The 17,929-nt window shown below is 43.1% G+C and overlaps 1 protein-coding gene across 2 annotated transcripts in view; it reads right to left on the bottom strand.

The window, feature by feature from the left end:
- Nucleotides 1-17,929, bottom strand: part of LOC138672547 (cell surface glycoprotein CD200 receptor 1-B-like) — a 58,770-nt gene that overhangs the window by 39,495 nt on the left and 1,346 nt on the right. For both annotated transcript variants that reach the window (XM_069760630.1, XM_069760631.1), the window contains exon 2: nucleotides 1,123-1,419. In XM_069760630.1, coding sequence (XP_069616731.1) covers nucleotides 1,123-1,419 — 297 coding nt within the window. The remainder of the gene's footprint in view (nucleotides 1-1,122; nucleotides 1,420-17,929) is intronic.

The raw sequence follows: 17,929 nt of genomic DNA, 5'->3' as shown, positions 1-17,929 counted from the left end.
CCCATCCACCAAAGGAAGCTCATAGACAGAACCAGCCGAAGTACCACTCACGACCACAGGAGGGAGCCCGGCCACAGAATTCACAACATACCTCCCTGTTGAGTTGACTCAAAAACTGTGTACAAGTGAGAATTGACTGAGGAGAATTGATGTTGTCTTGAAAGTAAATGGCGGTCAACATATATTCATCAGATTTTGATTTTCTTTTATTAATTATATTTGGATTTTGTTAATTGATAAATACTAGTATCACTTCTATTTTGTCAAAATTCTTTGGAGCATTTTTTTTCACACTTGTCTAAAACTTTTGCATAGTACTGCATAAAACTTTGGTGAATGTCTTCAAGCAATGTCTGTCACGCCGTTAATGGAGATAAAGGGGCAGGATGGCCTACTGGGACCCGCACCTGTCCCTGCCACTATAATGGGGTCCTGGCTTTCCCTTATCTCAGGGGTACCTATGATGGTTAGGAGGCATGAGCCACCAGCGTATCCCTGTCTCCTGTGCAGGCCCTATCAGTGGCCCCCTCTCCACCCAAGGGAGGTGGACTGCACCAGTATATAAATACAACAATAAACAGGGTATACAGATAACTAAAAGTCTCAAACTCACCAAATGCTCACACAACCAGAGAGGAAACACAGAGAAGGGAAGAGAAGGGAAAAAACTAGGAAGGAAAACAGGTTTAACATGCAACCAAAACAGCAGACATCAATCTCTGTAAATAAACCTCGAAGCTCCAACACTGCGCTCCTTCACACTCCAAGCCAGGCAGCAGAACTGATCACTGACAACAGTTGTAGAGAAAGCTGAGTCTATATAGGAGCGGAGATTACCAAAAGCAAATCAGCTGAGAGACATAGCTCTCAGTAACTTCAGTAACAAGGTTTAACTCCTGCCCTGCTGGCAGAAGACAGCCAGGTCAGAACTCAGGAGAAGAGCTTCTGTTCATTGTGTGTGAATGAGGCCCAAAGCGCTGCGGTTCTCTGGAACCTCTCTGTCGCGGTAGCCCCGTGACAATGTCATTCCATCAACCATCTTTCACCCTTAGACACCTAGTTTAAAAAAGGTATCAAAAGCCCAATCATGAGGGTGTGCAATAGATGAACATTACAACTCACCTAATACTTGTAGTGAAAAGTTTCTGAAGAACGTGTAATTATCATTCGCCACTTCACAAGCGTACGTCCCTTCATCTGATATCTCAGTGTTACTGATGGCCAGTGATAAATGGTCACTTCTCATCCTTGTGCTGCAGGAGCTGTATGACGTCTTTATATTATCCTCCTCTATTTTATATGATATTACACAGGATGAATCATATAGACGAAGCTTCCATGTAACTACTAGTAATGTGTCTCCAGGATCAACCTCACACTGCAGAACAGCAGGATCACCTCTTCTCACCGTCACCATGCCTGGAAGTGAAAGAAGGTGATTACGGTTGTTGTTAACATTTTTATGAGATTATTAATGATCACCGTATACAAGAACAGCTATAATGAGGCACAGATACATTGTGTTTTATGCTTTTATACAATATTATTACAGCTGAAGGTCAATGTTTTTTCATCATTTACGGTATACATTGATGTGGGATATGTTGAAATACACAGTAATTGCAGTCTCATGATAGGTGGACACCAGATGGTGCCAAGTTGAAGACCTTTCCCCAAATTTTTCATGTTGAACTGGACACATGATGTGATAATGGCTTCTTTTTTACCATTTATTTTCCCTGTCCATTACAGAGATATTAGCAATAGTGATGAGTGGACGTGCTGGGATAAGATGTTATCCGCCATGCTCGTGTGCTAATAGAGTACCTTCGACATTCTCGAATATTATGTTCGCGTCCCCACGGCTGCATGTCTTGCGGCTGTTCAACAGCGCCAATACAGTCAAGGATTGACTAACAAATAGGTAATCCATGTGTTGCAACTGTTGAAAAGCCATGAGACGTGCAGCCGCAGGGACTCGAACATAGTATTCGAGCATGCCGAAGATTCTCTATTAGCACATGAGCATGGCGGATAATACCTTATCCAAGCACTTTCGCTAGTTAGCAATCATTTGGTATTTGGCACTTAGTGAGTTAACTTTTGCTAAGTCCAAGTCACTTAGTCACAAGCATGAATGCTATATTTAAGGCCAGGTTCAGACGAGCATATGAAAAATCCATTACTTTTCATCACAAAAAAATTGATAATTTTTCATCTGTGTGTTATTTTTATGAGCATTTTTCTCAGTATGACCTTTGCTTTATACATCAACAATTAAAAAGAAATAACAGATTACAGATAGTTTCCTAACAGGTGAGGATGTTACCTTTAGTAGCCATTCAAACCCATTTGTGTCAACTTCTATGCATGTTATCAGGCCAAAATCACCAGGGTATGTGAACTTTTGATCAGGGTCATTTGGATGTTTTGGGTTGTCATTATGATTATGATAAAAAGTGAAAACACAGTAGTCTGACAATAAATGGCTTCACCCAACCACTAACGATGAGTGGAGAAAAAGTTTTGGTGTTATCATTCATATTCTCTGAAAAAAAGGCCAAGAAAGCCAAAATTCTGTCAGGGTATGTAAACTTTTGAGCACAACTGTATGTACAGATTGTCTGTATGTGCTATCCAGCTTTACTTCTTGGCCCCTTCTTGTAATAATACCCCCTTCATCCAGGCCCCCATCCTATAACAATGTCCCCCATCCTTGGCTCCTTCCTGGTACAATGTCCACCATTCCTTGGCCCATTCCAGCAATAATGCTCCTTGTGCTCCTTGTGCTTTTCCAACACATTTTAAATTAAATAAACGACTCTTCTTACCTTCCTCTGCTCCTATGATGTCGATGCAATCTTCTATAGTTTCAGCAGCAGACTTTGGCAGGTGAGAATGAGGAGCACATGACGTGAAGGACAAGCCGAGGTTAACTGCCGGCCTCTGATTGGCTGGTAGCATGTATTGCGGTGCAGGGAGCCAATGGGTCCTTCAGGGTATATTTCAGCTGCATGTGCCTCCTAGGTTGTGGAGCGCCCCCAAGGGCTAGGGGTACTCTGAACTGGGTCCTTCGGTTCCCAAGGGGGATGTCATGGTGTCTGACCCGGTCCCTGGCCTTCAGGAGGTCCGTTGAAATAAGTGAAAGGTCTTTAAAGGAGAAATGTTTGTGACGCTACCTGTGGTATTCGGTCAGGGTGACCGACGCTGTTTAGGGGTCCACTGGGGTGATGTTATGGCAGCTAGATGGTATACCTTCCCACAGGTGAATTATGTCCCCAGGGCTTCCCAGTCTGTAGGTAGTGAATGGTGTGAGGCACAGAGAAGGACGAGGACACAAGGTTGCAGTCTCTTTACCTTTTACTGATGGCTTCAGCATCCACAGTCCAGAGCACCAGATCACAGGGCAGGCAGAGTCCGGCCAGTGTGGAGGCAAATCCAGAGTCCCCTTATCCAGGTGGAAATCAGTAGCCTTCCTCTAGTGCATGAGTGTTGTAGTACCTTACTGCTGAGCCTCTCATAAGGTCCTCACAACTGTTGTAGATGTTCTAGATGTTGTGTCTCTCTCTGTCCCCCAGATGGATAGGACATAACCCGTGTGACCGGTGACGTGAGGCTTTTTACAGGGACTCTAGCACGCCCCAGCCTCTCGTGGGTGCCGCTTTGCCTCCTGGGTATAGGGCGGGCAGGTAACATGGAATTAGCTGTCCTGCCGGTCTCTGGAGCAAGGCATAAAGAACTGTTGCTCCCTCGGTGTTCCGGCTACCGGGATCCGGCGCCTCAGAAGGAGGCAGCCAATGTAGGGCAGAACTCCTTCTGGTTCCCTCTCCTTTTGCTATGACTTCTTCTCACAATACAGTTCTCCGTTCGTGTCTCTTTCTGGAAGCTGCCGCACGTGGGGCAGGCGCAGCTCCGTGGCCTTCTGTCTAGGCCTCTGACAGGGTCCTGTTATGACCTGGTGGTTAGGACAAGAATGGACCTGATGGTCAAGAGCACCCGGAAAGACCTGATAGCTACAAAAATACAGGGCAAGCTCTGGGAAGTGGAAACTCTGCTGACTGCAATCCCTAATCCTATCACACACACTAGAAATAGCCGTGGATTGCTCCTAACGCTCCCTATGCAACTCGTCACAGCCTCAGAACTAGCTAGCCCTAAAGATAGGAAATCCAAAATCTTCTCCACCACATACTCCAACTCCCCCTCAACCAACACCAGGGCAGGAGGATCAACGAATGGAACCACAGGCGCCACGTATCTCCGCAATAACGACCTATGGAACACATTATGGATGGCAAAAGAAGCTGGAAGGGCCAAACAAAATGACACAGGATTGATAACCTCAGAAATCTTATACGGACCAATGAAACTAGGCTTAAACTTAGGAGAGGAAACCTTCATAGGAACATAACGAGATGACAACCAAACCAAATCCCCAACACGAAGTCGGGGACCCACACAGCGCCGGCGGTTAGCGAAACGTTGAGCCTTCTCCTGGGACAATGTCAAATTGTCCACCACATGAGTCCAAATCTGCTGCAACCTATCCACCACAGTATCTACACCAGGACAGTCCGAAGACTCAACCTGCCCTGAAGAGAAACGAGGATGGAAACCAGAATTGCAGAAAAACGGCGAAACCAAAGTAGCTGAGCTGGCCCGATTATTAAGGGCGAACTCAGCCAACGGCAAAAAGGACACCCAATCATCCTGATCAGCAGAAACAAAGCATCTCAGATATGTTTCCAAAGTCTGATTAGTTCGTTCGGTTTGGCCATTTGTCTGAGGATGGAAAGCCGAGGAAAAAGACAAATCAATGCCCATCCTAGCACAAAAGGATCGCCAAAACCTCGAAACAAACTGGGAACCTCTGTCCGAAACGATGTTCTCCGGAATACCATGTAAACGAACCACATGCTGGAAAAATAATGGCACCAAATCAGAGGAGGAAGGCAATTTAGACAAGGGTACCAAATGGACCATCTTAGAAAAGCGATCACAAACCACCCAAATGACCAACATCTTTTGAGAGACGGGGAGATCCGAAATAAAATCCATATAAATATGCGTCCAGGGCCTCTTTGGGACCGGCAAGGGGAAAATCAACCCACTGGCACGAGAATAGCAGGGCTTAGCCCGAGCACAAGTCCCACAGGACTGCACAAAAGAACGCACATCCCATGACAAAGACGGCCACCAAAAGGATCTAGCCACCAAATCTCTGGTACCAAAGATTCCAAGATGCCCAGCCAACACTGAACAATGAATCTCCGAGATAACTCTACTAGTTCATCTATCAGGGACAAACAGTTTCTCCGCTGGGCAACGGTCAGGTCTATCAGCCTGAAATTTTTGCAGCACCCGCCGCAAATCAGGGGAAATGGCAGACAAAATTACCCCCTCTTTGAGAATACCTGCCGGCTCAGGGACACCCGGAGAGTCAGGCACAAAACTCCTTGACAGGGCATCAGCCTTCACATTCTTAGAGCCCGGAAGGTACGAAACCACAAAATCAAAACGGGAGAAAAATAACGACCATCGAGCCTGTCTCGGATTCAACCGTTTGGCAGACTCAAGATAAGTCAAATTCTTGTGATCTGTCAAGACCACCACGCGATGCTTGGCTCCTTCAAGCCAATGATGCCACTCCTCGAATGCCCACTTCATGGCCAACAACTCTCGATTACCAACATCATAATTGCGCTCAGCAGGCGAAAACTTTCTAGAAAAGAAAGCACATGGCTTCATCACCGAGCCATCAGAACTTCTTTGCGACAAAACAGCCCCTGCTCCAATCTCAGAAGCATCAACCTCAACCTGAAACGGGAGCGAAACATCTGGCTGGCACAACACAGGGGCAGAAGAAAAACGACGCTTCAACTCCTGAAAAGCCTCTACAGCTGCAGAAAACCAATTGACCACATCAGCACCCTTCTTGGTCAAATCAGTCAACGGTTTAGCAACACTAGAAAAATTAGCGATGAAGCGCCGAGAAAAATTAGCAAAGCCCAGGAATTTTTGCAGGCTCTTCACAGATGTCGGCTGAGTCCAATCGTAAATGGCCTGGACTTTAACAGGGTCCATCTCGATAGTAGAAGGGGAAAAAATGAACCCCAAAAATGAAACCTTCTGAACTCCAAAGAGACACTTTGACCCCTTCACAAACAAGGAATTCGCACGAAGGACCTGGAACACCATTCTGACCTGCTTCACATGAGACTCCCAATCATCCGAAAAGACCAAACTATCATCCAAATACACAATCAGGAATTTATCCAGGTACTCTCGGAAGATGTCATGCATAAAGGACTGAAATACTGATGGAGCATTGGAAAGCCCGAATGGCATAACCAGGTACTCAAAATGGCCCTCGGGCGTATTAAATGCTGTTTTCCATTCATCGCCCTGTTTAATACGCACAAGATTATACGCCCCTCGAAGATCTATCTTGGTGAACCAACTAGCTCCTTTAATGCGAGCAAACAAATCAGACAGCAACGGCAAAGGATACTGAAATTTAACTGTAATTTTATTAAGAAGGCGGTAATCAATACAAGGTCTCAAAGAACCATCCTTCTTGGCCACAAAAAAGAACCCTGCTCCTAACGGTGATGACGACGGGCGAATATGGCCTTTCTCCAAGGATTCCTTTATATAACTCCGCATAGCGGCGTGTTCTGGCACAGATAAATTGAACAATCGGCCCTTAGGAAACTTACTACCAGGAATCAAATTAATTACACAATCGCAATCCCTATGAGGAGGTAGGGCACTGGCTTTGGGCTCATCAAATACATCCCGATAATCCGACAAAAACTCTGGAACTTCAGAAGGAGTGGAAGACGAAATTGACAAAAATGGAACATCACCATGTACCCCCTGGCAACCCCAGCTGGACACAGACATAGATTTCCAGTCCAATACTGGATTATGAACCTGTAACCATGGCAACCCCAAAACGACCACATCATGCAGATTATGCAAAACGACCACATCATGCAGATTATGCAACACCAAAAAGCGGATATCCTCCTGATGTGAAGGAGCCATGCACATGGTCAATTGGGTCCAGTACTGAGGCTTACTCTTAGCCAAAGGCGTAGCATCAATTCCTCTCAATGGAATAGGATACTGCAAGGGCTCCAAGAAAAAACCACAGCGCCTAGCATACTCCAAGTCCATCAAATTCAGGGCAGCGCCTGAATCCACAAATGCCATAACAGAATAGGATGACAAAGAGCAAATCAGAGTAATGGACAATAGAAATTTAGACTGTACCGTACCAATGGTGGCAGACCTAGCGAACCGCTTAGTGCGCTTAGGACAATCGGAGATAGCATGAGTGGAATCACCACAGTAAAAACATAGCCCATTCCGACGTCTGTGTTCTTGCCGTTCAGCTCTGGTCCAAGTCCTATCGCATTGCATAGGCCCAGGCCAATGCTCAGATAGTACCGCCAAATGGTGCACAGCTTTACGCTCACGCAAGCGTCGATCGATCTGAATGGCCAAAGACATAGACTCATTCAGACCAGCAGGCATGGGAAATCCCACCATGACATCCTTAAGGGCTTCAGAGAGACCCTTTCTGAAGATTGCTGCCAGGGCACATTCATTCCACTGAGTGAGCACAGACCACTTTCTAAACTTCTGACAATATATCTCCGCTTCATCCTGACCCTGACACAGAGCCAGCAAGATTTTCTCTGCCTGATGCACTGAATTAGGTTCGTCATAAAGCAATCCAAGCGCCAGGAAAAACGCATCAACATCACGCAATGCCGGATCTCCTGGCGCAAGGGAAAATGCCCAGTCTTGAGGGTCACCACGTAACAAAGAAATAATGATCTTTACTTCTTGAACAGGGTCACCTGAGGAGCGAGGTTTCAAGGCAAGAAACAATTTACAATTATTTTTGAAATTCAAGAACTTAGATCTATCACCAAAAAAACAAATCAGGAATTGGAATCCTAGGCTCTAATATAGGATTCTGACCCACAAAATCTAGAATGTTTTGTACCCTTGTAGTGAGATTATCCATCAAAGAGGACAGACCTTGAATGTCCATGTTTACACCTGTGTCCTGAACCACCCAGAGGTAAAGGGGAAAAGAGAGACAAAACACACTGCAAAGAAAAAAAAATGGTCTCAGAACTTCTCTTATCCCTCTATTGAGATGCATTAATACTTTGGGCCAGCTGTACTGTTATGACCTGGTGGTTAGGACAAGAATGGACCTGATGGTCAAGAGCACCCGGAAAGACCTGATAGCTACAAAAATACAGGACAAGCTCTGGGAAGTGGAAACTCTGCTGACCGCAAGCCCTAATCCTATCACACACACATGAAATAGCTGTGGATTGCTCCTAACGCTCCCTATGCAACTCGTCACAGCCTCATAACTAGCTAGCCCTAAAGATAGGAAAATAAAGCCTACCTTGCCTCAGAGAAATTCCCCAAAGGAAAAGGCAGCCCCCACATATATTGACTGTGAGTAAGATGAAATCACAAACACAGAGATGAAATAGATTTAGCAAAGAGAGGCCCGACTTACTGAACAGACAGAGGATAGGAAAGGTAACTTTGCGGTCAGCACAAAAACCTACAAAAAGCCACGCAGAGTGAGCAGGGAAAAAAAAACCTTCCGCACCGACTCACGGAGCGGAGGCGCCCCTCTGCGTCCCAGAGCTTCCAGCAAGCAAGGCAATATTCACAATAGCAAGCTGGACAGAAAAAATAGCAAACAAGAAAATAGCAAAGAGGAACTTAGCTTCTGCTGGAATAAACAGGTAGCCCGAACGATCCAGGAGCAAACTAGACCAATAGTACAACATTGACAGCTGGCATGGGGCAAAGATCCAAGTGGAGTTAAATAGAGCGGCCCACTAACGACTTAGCCTCGTCACCTGTGGAAGGAAACTCAGAAACACCCACAGCCACCAGAGGAAGTCCATGGACAGAACCAGCTGAAGTACCATTCATGACCACAGGAGGGAGCCTGACAACAAAATTCACAACAGGGTCCCACCCCTGTCAAGGACCAACTACCTGAGCCGAAGCTCAGCCAGCAACTGCCTGAGCGAAGCTCAGCTAGCATCTGCCTAACTTTCTATCCAGACCACCCGTTTTACCTAATTGTGAAGAGTGCCCTAATAAATAGGAGCATAGCTCCCCCTGGTGGACTGGAGTATGAGATGTGTTGTGTGTTGGTGTTACCTGGTAGTGAGATGTCCTTTATTGCCTCCAAACGTAGCATTACTCCCCCCTAGAGGAGAATGATATTACTGCAAAGACCAGGACCCTGGGGCGCTGCACTTGCATATCCAGATGAAATAGGCGTTAGGGTCTGAGGACCCCCTCCCACAAGGGATCGGTCGTACCCTCTGCCTCCACGATCATTACGCCTGTGTTTCCTTCATTTTCTCCCTATATCACATGTCATTGGCTAAAAAAGTGAGAGTATGATATTTTAATAAACTCCATTCCAGCATAGCTTATCTGGAGCAGAAATGTGTTTTTTTTTTAGGTATTACATTATTTGCAGCGTCATAAATGAAATATGTGACTGTAACTGAAACTCCACAAACAATACCTACTGGTTTACATATGCCCACACATCTCCTTAGATGCGATGTGCAGTATTTTTAGTTCTGACGAACAGTCATCTAGAGATTAGAGAAATCCTTTTCGATACCCGGGCTGTAATCTTCACAACAACCTTCCACCGACTCACCTTCACGCTGCACCTACAGCTTACAAGAATTGCAGCTTGCAGCGGAGGACGGCTTGTGGAGCAGATAGGTGACATGAACCATGGGATTTTTTATATTTAATTTCCATGTGATTGATATAGCAAAGTGAACATTCAGCTTTCTGTATGACTAACCTGTAATATTTACCACTAACACTTATATTTACTGTAATTATGCAATGAGCGAAACCGCAGCTTAAAAGGAAAAATGTGCTCCCTTCAGCTTCAATGCGTGGAGAGCAACTAATGCTTATGTTAGGGAGACGACGCTAGGAGGACAGTATGTGGTGCTATATGTCCTATGTATGGCATTTTCCACCACTGGAAATCGGAGATGGGATCTGTATTTATACATACAATTATAGCCAATCCTGTAAATATGCCAATAATGTATAAATTGGAAATACATAATAATAGAAGCAAAGGATCTCATCTACTTAGAGGCTTTAACTTCCTTCACGACCTATAAAGCCCTGCTATATGGAGCACAAGCAATAAGACGATCACAGCTGCAAGTCTCCTAAGGAGACTATTGAAGGAATTAAAAAGTGTAAAAAAAAGTTTATAAATTTTTTTTAAAAAACATAAAAAGTTTAAATCACCTTCTTTTGACCTACAGTATTCAAGAACCAGAAACACATGGGCTACTTGCACAATGAACAAGTCTGTAGGAACCTGTTCACACACCACCAAGAAACTTGAAGACACAAAAGAGCACAGGGAGGTCAAAAATACTCTGTTGTAAAAAAAAAATCACAGTAATAAGCAAGTGCTAGTCAAAAGATGGAAAAACAGGGTATTTAGTTGATACTTTTTTTGCAAAAATAATGTATACTAAGCTGCTCCACCAATCGTCAAGGTATACCCATATAGAGCAGTCCTACCTAATGTATATAATCCCTATCTGATGTATTTAAAAACCTGATCATCTGTATAGGGAGTCCACCACTCCTTATGGGTCATTTGCATCAAAGCTATTCCATCCAGCATGTCCACATGGATATTCCCTCTCTGAACCCTGCTTATACAGGTACTATACTGATGATCAGGTTTTTAAATACATCAGATAGGGATTATATACATTAGATAGGACTGCTCTATATGGGTATACCTTGACGATTGGTTTAGCAGCTTAGTATACATTTTTTTGCAAAAAAACGTATCAACTAAATACCCTGTTTTTCCATCTTTTGACTAGCACTTGCTTATTACTGTGATTCTTTTTACAACAGAGTATTTTTGACCTCACTGTGCTCTTTTGTGTCTACAGTATTCAAACTAAAATAATAAAAAAAAATACACATATTTGGTATCGCCAAGTTCAGAAATTCCAAATTTATTAAAATCTAAAAAGAATTAATTAAATCGATAAACGGCGTAATGAGAAAAAAATCTAAACACCAGAATTGCAGTTCTTTGGTTGCCGTAACAATTCATTCAAATGCAATAGAACGGGCGATCGAAACATCTTATCTACCCCAATACGGTATAAAAAAAAATCAGCTCATCGCAAAAAAAATAATCCCTCAACCAGCTCCAGTTCACGAAAAACTGGAGATGCAACTGGAATCGTAAAATGGTGAATTTTTATTTTTTACAAACTTTTTTTTTTTTCTTCACAACTTAAATGCAAAAGAATACATACAAGTTTGGAATCTGCAAATTCATAATGACCTGGGGAATCATAATGGCAGGTCTGTTTTAGAATTTAGTGAACATGGTAACAAAAAAAAAACGATTGTGGAATTGCACTTTTTTTTGCAATTTCTACGCTTTTGGAACTTTTTTCCTGTTTTCCAGAGTACTTTATAGTAAAATCAAGAGAGTCTTCCAAAAGTACCAATCATCCTGCAAAAACAAGCCATCACACTGCGATATTGAAAGAAAAATAAAAACTGGATAGGAAGGAAGAACGTCCTAAAATGTCTAATATTTCCAAAATGTATCTACGTTTTTAGCATGCTTCCAATTTAAATACTCATCTCATTTTTAACTAGTTCATTCCCTGTTCTTCAACTACATTTGGCAAAAGTGTAAACCGCGAATTAACTCTAAATCCCTTACCTTACCAAAGGATATGGGCAGGATGGGTGCACCGGACATTGTTAAATACTACCAGGCAGCTCATTTAACTAGAACAATCTTTTGGATCAGGAACGCAGAGAATAAACAGTGGCTAAACATAGAAGAAGCAATGTTTCCTCTACCCTTGCTCTCTATATTACTAGGACACAATGGAGACCCGTCTCCAATCGAATACAATAATATACACACATTAGCTACAATTAAAACCTGAAAGAAACTGGGCAGTGCCTTAGCTCCTCCTTTCTCCCCATTAACTAAAGTCACCGGCCTAATAGACTCCCTCCCTCTCCGCGCCACACATATCCAGATTGAGCAATTATTTGAAGACTAGATGGTGGCCCGATTCTAACGCATCGGGTATTCTAGAATATGTATGTATGTATATAGCAGCCACATAGTATATAGCACAGGCCACATAGTATATAGGAGTACTACGTGGCCTGTGGTATATACCATGTGGCTGCTATATACATACATATTGTAGAATACCCGATGTGTTAATATAGGCAACGCAGTAAATAACACAGCCCACGTACTATATAACACAGCCCACACAGTATATAGCAGCCACGCAGTATATAGCAGCCACGCAGTATATAACACAGCCCACGTAGTATGTAACACTGGCCATATAATATATGACACAGCCCACGTAATATATAGCACAACTGTGAGAAAGAAGAAAGAAAAAATGCAGCACTCAGCCACGATCTTCATCAAAAAATGTGTGTCCTTTATTTAGCACAAACAGCCATTATGGACATAACGCGGCATCGGCAGAGTTGTAGTAGGGAGTGGGAGCGTGGAGAGACCGGACGACGGCCGTTTCGCGCAAAAGCGCTTCTACGGATCCAGTATAGAATACAGCCCACATAGTATCTAACACTGGCCAGGTAGTATATAGCAGCCACGCAGTATATAACACAGCCCACATAGTATTTAGCAGTGTGGGCACCATATCCCTGTTAAAAAAAATAATTAAAATAAAAAATAGTTATATACTCACCTCCGGGATCCAGCGTAGATCCAGCGAACCTCTGGCGATGCGCGCGTGGTTGCCACCATCTTGCGTTCCCAGGATGCATTGCAAAATTACCCAGATCACTTAGCGGTCTCACGAGACCGCTAAGTCTTCTGGGTAATTTCGCAATGCATCTCTGGGACCGGAAGCTGGCGGCAGGCGCGAGCGCATCGTCGGACTACGGAGGGTGAGTATAGCAGGTTTTTTGTTTTTTTTATTATTTTTAACATTAGATCTTTTTACTATTGATGCTGCATAGGCAGCATCAATAGTAAAAACTTGGTCACACAAGGTTAATAGTGGCGGTAACGGAGTGAGTTACCCACGGCATAATGCGGTCCGTTACCGCTGGCATTAACCCTGTGTGAGCAGTGACTGGAGGGGGGTATGGAGTGGGCACTGACTGCGGGGAGTATGGAGTGGGCGCCGGGCACTGACTGCAGGGGAGTAGGGAGGAACTAATCGGACTGTGGCTGTCACTGATTGGTCGCGGCAGCCATGACAGGTAGCTGGCGAGACCAATCAGCGACTTGGATTTCCATCACAGACAGAGGCCGCGACCAATGAATATCCGGGACAGACAAACAGATGGAAGTGACCCTTAGACAATTATATAGTAGATGGGACGCTTCTCTCCCTGATAGAACTACACAAAGTCCCTGGGCTATCGGGCCTCACTTTCCTTCAACATGGAAAACTCTCCCGTCTTCTTTGCCAACGGAATCATCCAATTGATTTACATAGACCTTTAACCCCCTATGAGGTTTTGTTTGCCGAGTCGAAGACCCCTACCAAAATTATCTCAACAATTTGTCAATCCTTACTCAAAATGGATATACCTCTGAAACGCCCAAACCTCTAGCCCATTGGGAAAGAGACATAGGCTCCCTCTTTTCTGAACTACAGATCAAACATATTTTTAAAAACTCTCATGGCCCTTCGAACTGTGTTCGTATCCAGGAAAACTCTTACAAAATTATTACCAGGTGGTACATCACACCTAAGCAGATCCACAAATGGTACCAGGCTTCAACTACTGACTGTTGGAGATGTGGAGCTAACGATGGAAGCTATATACACATCTGGTGGTCGTGCCCGATGCTTGGTCTGTTTTGGAATGAGGTGTCCCCGATGATACAAAAGTTTCTGGGCAAGCGTGTCACTTTGAAACCGGAGAACGTTTTTCTAAATCTTCCATTTTGGCCTAATGATAGATGTGCCACTAAGATAGCTCAGTTCATTATGGCGGCTGGGAAATCATTGATCCCGTCAAATTGGAAATCAACTATAATACCCACCACCCAACAACTGTACTCCAAAATTGAACAGTTGTACCATGTAGAAGAATTAGCTGCAAAGATCAATCACACCTCTGCTAATTTCCTTAGCGTCTGGACGCCATGGACCCAGTTCAGATCACAGACAACCTTTTTTGCAGCAATTTCTGCATAATTATTTATTCATCCCATGGTGCCTCCACAACACTCCCCACCTGTCTACCCCCCCCCCATCTTTTCCCTGTTCTCTCTATCTCACACACCTTTAATTTTTTCTGTTTGTTCCTCTTACTGTGATGTTAATGATATCTTACAACAAATTGAAAGTAACCGTAAATTATAAATGTACAGTAATTCAGTTTTTATGTGATAGACACTAGATGTTTACTTTACCTGTAATGCATTCAAATAACTGTATTTTGTTATGGTTCTTTCATGAAAATATATGTAATATGTTATTTCTCAATAAAAAGAACATTGAAAGAAAGAAAAATAAAAAAAGTTATGTCTCTGGGAAAAAGAAAACGCAAAGCCAGGTCCCTAGAATTAGGAGCATCCTGTTCTATCCCAGTCCCTGAGATTACTCCTGAAAGTGGAGATAACGGGTTCTCATACCTTGCTATGCTCCTATATCTACCCTGGTCTATCCCTTTTGAAGCTGATGAGTATAGAAACACACTAACCACACAAACAGGGAAGACAAACAGTGATAAATCAAAATGCAATCATACAAAATACTCACATCAAGCAACAGAATGGGACACAGGGGAGTTAAAGAAGGGAGAAACCAAACAGGAGAGGATGTGCATAGAAACAAAACTCCAGGCAACAATCTCCTGAACAATTTTGAAATACTAAATCCAATCACAAACTACACCTCCAGCTCCAGAACCAGGCAGTAAGAGCTAGCACTGGCAATTCCTAAGTGCCAGTGCATATATAGCAAAGGGAAGTGGCCAAGACTGAACAGCTGAGAAAATCCAAATAGGAAATCTCCAGAGCTTCAACTGAACTGATTAAACCTTGCACTGCTGGTAAAGACAAAACCTGCACTGTTTAATGCGATGTTGTAGAGCTAACCAGTGCAGGAGTGCATGAAACCTGACACCGCGGTCTTCTGGCCCCTCTCTGTCATGGTATCACCATAACACCGACTCTCTGTGAAGACCGGAAGATGCTTTCTCAATTTAAGTCTATGACAGCCTTGATATGAGTCTTATAGTCTTATACACTTGCCTAAAATATATAAATTGTCTCTTCAGAGAGGAAGAGGACTTAAACTCTAGTGCCACCTATTGGAAATAGTAATCCTAAAAGTCAATATCCAGCCTTTAACGAGCCTTGCCATATGACTTAGAATAAAAGCCAAAACAGAATCTCAATTTGCAGACAAATTCGAGAAATTGAAACTACCCAGTACTAAAAATTATTTGTCATGATTAAAAGTAGAGATGAGTGAATTTTGCGAAAATTGATCTAGAGGATCCAAAGAGTGACGACAGAAGAGAAGATTGGTGTGGTAGAGAGGACACAAGCCAGAAGAGGACCAAGTGGGAAGCTGCTGTGCCAGGAAAAGTGAGAGATGAGTAAAATATACAGTACAGACCAAAAGTTTGGACACACCTTCTCATTTAAAGATTTTTCTGTATTTTCATGACTATGAAAATTGTACATTCACACTGAAGGCATCAAAACAATGAATTAACACATGTGGAATTATATACTTAATAAAAAAGTGTGAAACAACTGAAAATATGTTTTATATTCTAGGTTCTTCAAAGTAGCCACCTTTTGCTTTGATGACTGCTTTGCACACTCTTGGCATTCTCTTGATGAGCTTCAAGAGGTAGTCACCGGGAATGGTCTTCCAACAATCTTGAAGGAGTTCCCAGAGATGCTTAGCACTTGTTGGCCCTTTTGCCTTCACTCTGCGGTCCAGCTCACCCCAAACAATCTCGATTGGGTTCAGGTCTGGTGACTGTGGAGGCCAGGTCATCTGGCGTAGCACCCCATCACTCTCCTTCTTGGTCAAATAGCCCTTACACCGCGAGGAGATGTGAAAATACAGAAAATTCTTCAAATGAGAAGGTGTGTCCAAACTTTTGGTCTGTACTGTATATAAAAAAGTTTAACCCCTTAAAAGAAACGAGCAGGTCACTATTTTGTATTCTGGATAATCTAAATATTTAATGAAATTCAAATAAAATTTGCCGCAGTCATCTCTAAATAGACGATATATCTAGTGGCATACGTACACTGCTTCATTGAGGCTGGCGGACATTTAATAGATTCTATAGACCGAGAATTATGATTCATAAGTAACCTCGTTTTTAAGTGGTTTTGCTAGTTAGTTGGGTGATTGCCAGGCTGTTTAGAAAGGACAATAATTGAAAAATTAACATTTCCAGTTTCACTCATTTCACAATTGTCTTCCTCTGTAGCCAGCATCTTAGGCTAGGGTCACATTGCGTTATGTGACCGCGTTTAATGGACTACGTTACACCGCGGCATAACGCAGTGTAACGTAGTCCGTTAACGCCGCCATTGCCTGTAATGGCGAATGCATCGCTAGCGCACGCCCACATTGGGCGTGCGCTAGCGATGTGCCATCATTTGAATGACGGACCGCGAACGCTGCTCGGCTAACGCGATCCCTTTTGGGACATTGCATTAGCGTAGTCCATTGCCCTAATGCAATGTGACCCTAGCCTAATAAAGAGGCAGTTCAGTTTTTTGTGAATCTTCATTTTGCATTGGTTCTTCCGACTCAAAGTAGGGCCTCTTATGTCAGGACACATGTACTGAAGTCTCTAAAAGCAGACCAGAGACACTTGCTGGGCATCACATTGAGATATCTGAGGCCTAATTGAATCTGGAAACCCCTATGTAGATCTCTTCAAGATGCTTGAAGAAGACATCATGCGCTGGACAAGTGAGCAACGAGTTAAGTATCTATTTTTTTAACCCCTTTCCCAGGCCCCTACAAATCAGCAAAATAGCAGTCATTTTCTAATGACACATTCCCTTAAGCAGAGAAAACACAAAATGTTATAATATTTACATTTTCCTAATTCTAGTCCACAGTTGCCAGTCTGGTGTTACCCATTTGCACCAGTAGTCATCAAATATTAATGTCTACTTTTGATTGATATAGCAATGTCACCAACATAGATATTTTTGCTATCTTGGCCTTTTTTCAGAGAATATGAATCATAGCACCAAATCTTTTTCTCCACTCATGGTTAGTGGTTGGGTGAAGCCATTTATTGTCAAACTACTGTGTTTTCTCTTTTTAAATCATAATGACAACCCAAAACATCCAAATGACCCTGGTCAAAAGTTCACATACCCTGGTGATTTTGGCCTGATAACATGCACAGAACTTGACACAAATGTGTTTGAATGGCTACTAAAGGTAACATCCTCACCTGTGACCTGTTTGCTTGTAATCAGTGTGTGTGCAAAAAAGTTGAGTGAGTTTCAGAGATCCAGATAGACTCTTGCATCTTTCATCCAGACACTGATGTTTCTGGATTGTCATGGGGAAAGCAAAATAATTGCCAACAGATCTATGGGTAAAGGTAGTTGAACTGTATAAACCAGGAATGGGATACAAAAATTTATCCAAGGAATTGATAATGCCAGTCAGCAGTGTTCACACTGTGATTAACAAATGGAAAGTCAGGGACTCTGTAAAAACAAAACCACCATCAGGTAGACCAACAAAAATTTCATCCACAACTGCCAGGAAAACTGTTCGGGATGCAAAGAAACATCCACAAATAACATGAGCTG

This window comes from Ranitomeya imitator, chromosome 3 (assembly GCF_032444005.1).
Source record: "Ranitomeya imitator isolate aRanImi1 chromosome 3, aRanImi1.pri, whole genome shotgun sequence".
Taxonomy (NCBI): domain Eukaryota; kingdom Metazoa; phylum Chordata; class Amphibia; order Anura; family Dendrobatidae; genus Ranitomeya; species Ranitomeya imitator.
Note: the sequence above shows the minus strand (reverse complement) of the source record. Positions and strands in the feature narration are given on the sequence as shown.